This window comes from Salvelinus sp. IW2-2015, linkage group LG7 (genome assembly GCF_002910315.2).
Source record: "Salvelinus sp. IW2-2015 linkage group LG7, ASM291031v2, whole genome shotgun sequence".
Classification (NCBI taxonomy): Eukaryota; Metazoa; Chordata; class Actinopteri; order Salmoniformes; family Salmonidae; genus Salvelinus; species Salvelinus sp. IW2-2015.
In genome coordinates this window covers 30876216-30885248 of record NC_036847.1, presented here as the reverse complement: position 1 = coordinate 30885248, position 9033 = coordinate 30876216, and the positions used below count along the sequence as shown (strand labels likewise).

Here is a 9033-nt window from a genome sequence, read left to right as displayed (position 1 = left end):
GAAGAGCCCAGATCTCAATCCCATTGAGCATGTCTGGGACCTGTTGGGGCTAGGGCCATTCCCCCCAGAAATGTCCGGGAACTTGCAGGTGCCTTGGTAGAAGAGTAGGGTAACATCTCATAGCAAGAACTGACAAATCTGGTGCACTCAATGAGGAGGAGATGCACTGCAGTACTTAATGCAGCTGGTGGCAACCCTGGATACTGACTGTTAATTTTGATTTTGACCACCTTTTGTTCAGGGGCACATTATTCAATTTCTGTTAGTCACATGTCTGTGGAAATTGTTCAATTTATGTSTAAGTTGTTGAATCTTGTGTAAATATTTGTATGAACATATGTTCAGTTTGCTGAAAATAAACGCAGTTGACAGTGAGAGGAAGTTTCTTTTTTTGCTGAGTTTGTGTGTGTATTAATATGTATACTGGTTAAGTGTGCCTTGAATTCTAAATGGATCACAGACTGTCACCAGCAAAGCACCATCACACCTCCTCCTCCATGCTTCACTTTGGGAACTACACATGCGGAGATCATCCGTTCACCTACTCTGCGTCTCACAAAGACACGGCGGTTGGAACCAAAAATCTCAAATTTGGGTTCATCAGACCAAAGGACAGATTTCCACTGGTCTAATGTCCATTGCTCRTGTTTYTTGGCCCAAGCAAGTCTCTTCTTATTATTGGTGTCCTTTAATAGTGGTTTCTTTGCAGCAATTCAACCATGAAGGCCTGATTCAGGCAGTCTTCTCTAAACAGTTGAGGTTGAGATGTGTCTGCTATTGAACTCTGAAGAATTTATTTGGGCTGCAATTTCTGAGGCTGGTAACTCTAATGAACTTATCCTCTGCAGCAGAGGTAACTGGGTCTTCATTCCTATGGCGGTCCTCATGAGAGCCAGTTTCATCATAGTGCTTGATGGTTTTTGGGACTGCACTTGAAGGAACTTTCAAAGTCATTGAAATTTTCTGCATTGACTGACCTTCATGTCTTGAAGTAATGATGGACTGTCATTTCTATTTGCTTATTTCAGCTGTTCATGCCATAATATGGACTTAGCCCTATTTGGTAAAATACCATCTTCTGTATACCACCCCTACCTTGTCACAACACAACTGATTGGCTCAAACGTATTAAGAAGGAAAGAAATACTACAAAATGTTTTTTAACAAGGCACACCTGTTAATTGAAATGCATTCCAGATGACTACCTCATAAAGCTGATTGAGAGAATGCCACGAGTGTGCGCAAAGCTGTCAAGGCAAAGGGGTGGCTGCTTTGAAGAATCTGAAATATAAATAATATTTTGATTTGTATAACACTTTTTGGATTACTACGTGCTTCCATATGTATTATTTCATAGTTTTGATGTCTTCACTATTATTCTACAATGTTGAAACTAGTAAAAAATAAAGAAAAACCCTTGAATGAGTAGGTGTATCCATCTTCTGACCGGTACACACTCTACATGGTCAAAAGTATGTGGACACTCCTTCAAATTTGTGGATTTGGCTATATCAGCCATAACTGTAGCTGACAGGTGTATAAAATTTAGCACACAGCCATGCAATCTCCATAGACAAACATTGGTAGTAGAATGGCCTTATTGAAGAGCTCAGTGACTTTCAACGTTGCACTGTCATAGGATGCCAGCTTTCCAACAAGTCAGTTCGTCAAATTTTGTCCCTGCTAGAGCTGCCCAGGTCAACTTTAAGTGCATTTATTGTGAAGTAGAAACATCTAGGAGCACCAACGGCTCAGCCTCAAAGTCGTAGGCCACACAAGCTCACAGAACGGGACCGCTGAGTGCTGTAGCACATAAAAATGATCGGTCCTCGGTTTCAACACTCACTACCGATKTCCATACTGCCTCTTGAAGCTATGTCAGCACGAGCTGTTTGTCTGGAGCTTCATCAAATGGGTTTCCATGGCCGAGCAGCCACACACATGCGTAAGATCACCATGCSCAATACCAAGCTTCGACTGGAGTGGTGTAAAGCTCGACGCCATTGGACTCTGGAGCAGTGGAAATGCGTTCTCTGAATCACGCTTCACCATCTGGCAATCCGACGGACGAATCTGGGTTTGGTGGATGCCAGGAAAACTCTACCTGCTCGAATGCTTAGTGCCAACTGTCAAGTTTGGTGGAGAAGGAATAATGGTCTGTGGCTGTTTTTCATGGTTTGGGCTAGRCCCCTTAGTTCCAGTGAAGGGAAATCTTAATGTTACAGCGTACAATGACATTCTAGACGATTTTGTGCTTCTAACTTTGTGGCATCAGTTTGGGGAAGGCCCTTTCTTGTTTCAGCATGACAATGCCCCCATGCACAAAGTGAGGTCTGTACAGAAATGGTTTGGAAGAACTTGACTACCCTGCACAGAGCCCTGACCTCAACCCCATCAAACATCTTTGGGATGAATTTGATCGCAGACTGCGAGTCAGGCCTAATCCCCCAACATCAGTGTCCGACCTTAATAATGCTGTTGTGGCTGAATAGAAGCAAGTCCCCACAGCAATGTTCCAGCATCTAGTGGAAAGCCTTCCCAGAAGAGTGGAGGCTGTTATAGCATCAAAGTTGGGACCAACTCCATATTAATGCCCTTGATTTTGGAATGAGATGTTCAACGAGCAGGTGTCCACATACTTATATATATATATATAAAATTACACTCGCACACATTTTAAATGCTTGATTTGAATCCACCAAAAAAAAGGATCCAAACATTTCAAAGGTCCCTGTATGCATGGCACGCAAGGGTACAGAAAGCACGCCCTTCTCCCAAACAGCTAGGCTGCCCAYGACAGCTGAAACAGAGCAGTACCTAGCCAATTGCTTTGCCCTCGTTTTTGTCAGTCCCTCAATCTGGAGGCCACTCCCTGCAAGCCTGTGTACATGGCCGAGACTGCCAAATATCAGCACCACCAGCTGGCACCTCCACCCGAGGCTGTCCCAGCATGCCACAAGGGGCTGGTACAGAAGCGGCTTCTCAGCCAAGGCCTGTTCCATGTAGCCGTCCAATGACCAGCCCACTTCCAAAATGAGCACCTCTCCTGGCCTCTACCCACAACAATATCTGGCACACAGGAAAACATCATAAACCTCAAACCAGCTTCCCCTTACACAAGAATGTTTATGCATGTGTGCTGTTGGTGACATTACTTTTCTCACCTTGCTGGCTATCAGGTCAACAAAGTGGTCATGTTTAGCAATGTATTAATCCTTGCATTAACATACACACACACGTTCGCACTCATAAACACACATACACATGTACTAACAAATATGGTCACACTACACACAAACACATACTCCACAGAAGCAAAGGGAAATGGAAAGGCCTAATTTGGACTGTTCTAGGCTTATCGTTCCGTTCATCTTACTGGATCCATGTTCGTTGCAGGTGACTCGGTTGAGGGGACTCTGGTCGAGGGCAGTCACAGGGTCCAAGGGACAGACAGTGACCTGATGGAYGGAGAGACGGAGGGAGACACAGTRGTCATCGCTGGACAGCCGGAGGTGCTCAGCACCACAGCCATGCAGGTAGAGAACGAGCTGGTGGATCTGATAGACGAGCTGTTGGAGAGAGATGCCGGTGCCGTCAACAGCTCCATTATCGGTAAGCAAAGCAGCCTGCTGTCCAGGACTCTGTTCAGAAGGGTGAAACGTTACAAAACCATCAGGTAGAATTTTTTTTTTTGTAGAATAGCTGATTGTCTGTCGTGCAGAATTGGGCAAATGTTCTACTCTTTCGCATACATCTCTATTGGAAAGATTGTTAACGTTTCACCCCTCTGAATACACCACTGGGCTCATCATACTGATATGGGATGGTGTCAATTGAAAGGGGCGGGCACATACAATGCAGTCTTGATGGCTTAATTTTTTATATTTTGTTATATCGGTTTTGTCACTCAGTGGGACGTGGTAGCGGTGAGGACGAATCACAAGAGGACGTRTTGATGGATGAGGCGCCATCCAATATCAGTCAGGCGTCTACTCTACAGACCAACAGAGAAGGTAGGTGCTGGCGCTGATGGTTTCTTTTCACGTTGTCCTCCATGATTCCCACAGTTATGGTGGATGCGTAACCAGGCCRGCACAGTATAGCTYRGCTCGGATCTGTCATAAAGATACATTAAATTACTATTTCATTTGTTATATTCAGTACTATGGGGTTATTAGTGTGAAAAGGGTTGAAGTGTGTTGGGTCTCTCCATCTGTCCTTTACTGTCTCTCCATCTCACCTTCCAACTCTCCTTCACTGTCCTCCATCGACCCTTCACTGTTCTCTCCATCTCACCCTCCAACTCCTTCACTGTCCTCCATCTCACACTCCAACTGTCCGTCTTTTCCTATCGTAGACTCTATGAACATCCTGGAGCCTGAGGATGAGGAGCACACGCAGGAGGAAGACTCCAGCGGCAGCAATGATGATGAAGACAGCCAAGATGAAGAGGAGGAGGAAGAAGAGGAAGAGGAGGAGGACCAGGTGAGGAAAAGGGAGTGTTTTTGGTGTTTGTGTAACAAATAACCATACTTGACTAGTAACCTTTTTTGAGACCTGAGGAGTTGAATTGGCTCCGGTTTTATGGGCCAATATAGGGAAGATCTGGTTGTGAACCCGCTCGGTCCCATTTGAACGGTCTCCATTTACTTTTTAGAGTTAGTTTTACACTATGTAATGTAAGAAAAATATTCCATGTTCTCTTTCTCTCAGGATGATGAAGAAGGTGATGAGGATGATGATGATGAAGGGTCRGAGATGGAGCTGGATGAAGATTTCCCAGACATCAACGCTGCGCCACACATTCGCTTCGAGAGGTTTGACCGCGATGATGATCTCATCATCGAGTTTGACAACATGTTCTCCACCACCGGTGAGTCATCTTGGTGTTTTATTCGTCTTTGTTTTTAATATATGGATAGATTTAGAAGGCAATTTATGTTATTGGCCTGGGCCCATATTTTAAAGCTTCTTGGTTTAGGAGTGCTAATTTAGGATTAGTACCCCCTGTCAATCATATTCTTTTTAATCTGAAAGGCAGAACTGATCCTAGATCAGCACTCCTACTCAGATGCTTTATGAGTACGATCCCTGATATCTCCAAGTAGATTTCTAGTCTCTCTTCGAAATCCTCTTTAACAACTAAGACTACAGACACACAGCCTTACCAATAGCTGGATTAGCTATGTAGCTATAGTAATATATAGCCTAGATTATGATAACCATGTAACGGTATGTAGAATGACGGGGTTGTGTCACTACGTGTCCCCCTAATGTCTGCAACTGTTCTCTCTGTTTATCATGTTCCCATCAGCTGACATCCCTCCCTCCCCAGGCAACATCCCCAGCTCCCACCCCCTGATGGTGCGTCATGCCGACCACGGCTCCTTAACGCTGGGCGGAGCGGGCACCAACAACCGTCTAGCGCAAGGCATGGGTCGCAGCCAGAGAACGCTACGCCAGCTCACCGCCAACACGGGCCACACCATACACGTCCACTACCCTGGGAACAGACAGCCCAACCCCCCACTCATCCTGCAGAGGTGAGACCGATGCTACAGTGAATGAATAGATGAATTAATGGGACTTTTCCTTGATTCKGTCAAATACTTCAGCTGCCTTTTGATTTAGTTTGCCAGGTACAAAGGGATCTTTGGAATAGTCCTCAAGTTCATAGTCCAAGCAAAATCAATCGCACCTCATAAACAAAGTATTGACACTAGTTGCTTTATTGATGTTTGACCCAGGTCCATTTCTAAGGAGGTCATGTCTGTGTATGTGGGTGGGTTTAAAGAGAATACTAAGATTATATATATGCCTGTGCCTTCCCTCTCCTCTAGACTGCTGGGTCCCAGTGCTGCAGCAGACATCCTGCAGTTGTCCAGCTCTCTGCCACTGCAGTCCCGCGGCCGTGCCCGACTCCTGGTGGGCAACGAGGACGTGCACATCATCGCCCGATCTGACGACGAGCTACTGGACGACTTCTTCCATGAGCAGAGCAGCACCGGAGGACAAGCAGGTAGGACACTCAATCACTGTCCACGCTGCTCTATGGGGCCGCTTTACCAGACCCATGTTAAGCCTAGTCCTGGATGTGGAAATACTTTCATTGGAGATTAAGTCCAGGACAAGTAGGAATCTCTGTGGGGAACGGTGTCCTAAGGGCTTAGTCTGTGCTAGTAGCCCCAGTCAAAGCTTTGATTTGCATTTCGTTGAATTGCTCGTAATTCTGTTTGTATCCTGTCTTTCCAGGCACTCTGTCCAGTATCCCCACTGCCTTAACCCGATGGACTGATGAGTGTAAAGTGCTGGATGCTGAGAGCATGCACGACTGTGTCGCAGGTATTTCACATCTACTAGTCTGCTATTGGACTGACACATGATTATTGTATTCCCTGATTCTCATATTGTTGTTGAATCATGCAGTCACACACAGTATACTTCACCCCTCTAACCCCACCCCTCTATCTCTCKCTCTCCTTCCCAGTGGTGAAGGTTCCTATCCTGCAGCACCTGGAGACTCTGAGAGACGAGGAGCTGGAGGAGAGGAGGGAAAAGAGACGGAGACAGCTGGCTGAGGAAGAGGAGGCTAAGCAGAACGACAGAAGAACAGGGGGAGAGGAGGCCAGGGAACAGAGTCTACAGGGCTCAGGACTGGGGACGGTCAACGGTGCTGCTGGAGAGACCACTGCTGGTACTGCCACTTTGTTTTGAAATGCCTTTATTTGTAATATTGCTTTTACCGGATTCATCAAGTTTGAAGCTCTAACTTGTAAACAATTTTGCTCAAGTGAATTATTTTCAGATAATGTTCTGGTCATTTTCAGTGTATTATTGTTCTGTGCATGTGTTTAGTAGCCTAACCCAAACCCTCTGGACCCTTCTGAAGCCAGTGGACAGACGGGCGGACGGACAGATTAGCGGGCTGTGGGCTGAGGTAGTAGTTTGTATAGTTTTAGGATCACACCAGATCTGGGAGATGACTATACAGTCTACTGTCTTTCCCACGGCAACGCCATAGCGACMCAACTATTACCATGGAAACAACAGGACTGCCGTCTTATTGATCAATAAAATTTGATTGATTTAGGCGGTTACTCTGSAATTGATGGTTGAAAAACATGTTACTGTGACAGTATTACGTAATATTATATGTCTATGTTGTAATGTGCTTGTGTCCTCTTGTTGTACGGCTGGAACCCTTCTATGGCTGTGCTGTGGTGAGGTAGTAAGTTGTGTTGTTGTTGGGGATCAGGATAGTGCGCCCCGTACGGGAGATAACTATACAACTTACTGCCTTCCTCAGTGCTGCCCAACAACATCTCACAGCAATCTCACTGATGTCATTGTTACCTCTCTGACTCGGGGCTCCTCAAACCTCTGCTTGAATACCACAGCCAGTTCCCCTGATAAAATCTACAGTACTAGCACACCTGTAGGATCTGCTGTAACTGAAGTAGTGAACCTATTGCTCCCTATTGAGTTAGTTTGACTCATCTCCTGTTCTGTGTGTTGTCCCAACAGTGACATCAAGTGAACCTATTGCTCAAAATCGGAACTGTTTGTCAGTTGTACCCTCTGTTCTGTGTGTCTTCCCTGGTTCAGAAGGTGAGCCCCAGGGCAGTGGGGTGTCCTGTCTGGATCCCCCCAGGGTCTCAGAAGGCTTCCTCACCGCGCCCCCTTCAGGAGAGGTCACCCCCACCACCCCAGCCCCCCACGAACAGGCCCTGGTCTCCCTGGAGACYGCCATCAGCCAGCAGGTCCACCAGCCAATCGCAGATCTGCTCCTGGCCGAGTCGCATGCCAATTCGCTGGTCACACTAGCGGGGGCGGGTCTTCCTGACCTGACGGCTTCATCCGATAGGCTGAACTGTGAAGCTGAGGCATCCCAGATGGAAATGTCCCCGGCGCCCCCTATTGGTGAGAGAGGAGAGATGATGRATGGAGGCAGGGAAGGTAGACTAGCGTTGGAACTGTAAAAACTATCGGCATGTTCGTTTTAGCTCGCCCCCAGCACCGGTTGGCCGAGTTTGCACATTTGAAACCATTCCACTCTATCACAGTGTGATTTCATGAGCAGCGAGGACACATATCTTGTATTTTCAGTGGTGCTGTTGACCAATCTGTCTTTTAAATATACCCGTCCATGGCTAACTACACATTGCTTCACAGTGTTGTGCTAGTGTAGATATCGGAACAAAGCAGGTGTAAATGCAACCACATTGTTTTTCCCAGGATGTTGTCATCAGCCTATAAAGAGAGGTGCTTATTGTATCAACATTTTGCTCCTCTTCCTTGTCCTCTCCTCCCCTGTCTTGCCCGCACCAGCCTCCCTGAGTCCAGACATCGTGGARACCTCTGAGCCTGCAGCGGTGGGCGTGTCACAATTGGAAGGGTCTCCCATGGATACCAGTAGCCCCGTCTCTGCCACGCAGGAAGAGCCCAACCCTGCCCAGGCTGTCCATCTGTCTCAGGAGCTGTCTGGGAGTGGAGACAGCGGGGTGACGGACACGCACACAGACGCAGAGACCGGGTGAGGGTCTTAGAAGACAATACGAACGATACATTCCAAATTTGAACCCAAGCCCTTCTTTAGCTCTAGAAGATTTAGATAGGTTTATATCAAACATGATACATTCTACCTCACCTGTCAGAGGGCAACATGGAGCTACTACTGTTCCATATTGCTTATATCAATGGCAGAGACTCTGAGGGAAAGATGAGCTAAACAAAACAATTTTTCTCATGCCAAGCCATTTGCCCCCTCCCTCTCTCTCCTCCCTCCCTCTGTAGCTCCACCACTGTCTCCACCCCTGGAGAGACCATGCCCCTGAGTGACCGTGCCAACAGCCAATCCCAGGCCATCCAGGAAGAGCCACTCCCATCCACCAGCAATGAGGATGAGGACCCACTGGCAGGTAAGATGAGTCTCATTGGTTGTTTCTGTCCCTCTCCCTCAGTGGTGGGCATCCAACACTATTCTAAAGTGCCTGATTGTACTGCTCACCTGTTGCACAACTGGCTCCCTGATTG

The 9033-nt window shown here is 46.8% G+C and overlaps 1 protein-coding gene across 1 annotated transcript in view; it reads left to right on the top strand.

The window, feature by feature from the left end:
- The window catches only part of LOC111966132 (E3 ubiquitin-protein ligase HUWE1-like), an 82609-nt gene that overhangs the window by 58857 nt on the left and 14719 nt on the right, over nt 1-9033 (top strand). The window contains 11 exon segments of the mRNA XM_070444585.1: nt 3397-3612; nt 3912-4013; nt 4358-4485; nt 4714-4873; nt 5315-5543; nt 5841-6019; nt 6253-6342; nt 6488-6694; nt 7606-7920; nt 8329-8533; nt 8794-8911. Of these exon segments, the coding sequence (XP_070300686.1) occupies nt 3397-3612; nt 3912-4013; nt 4358-4485; nt 4714-4873; nt 5315-5543; nt 5841-6019; nt 6253-6342; nt 6488-6694; nt 7606-7920; nt 8329-8533; nt 8794-8911 (1949 nt within the window).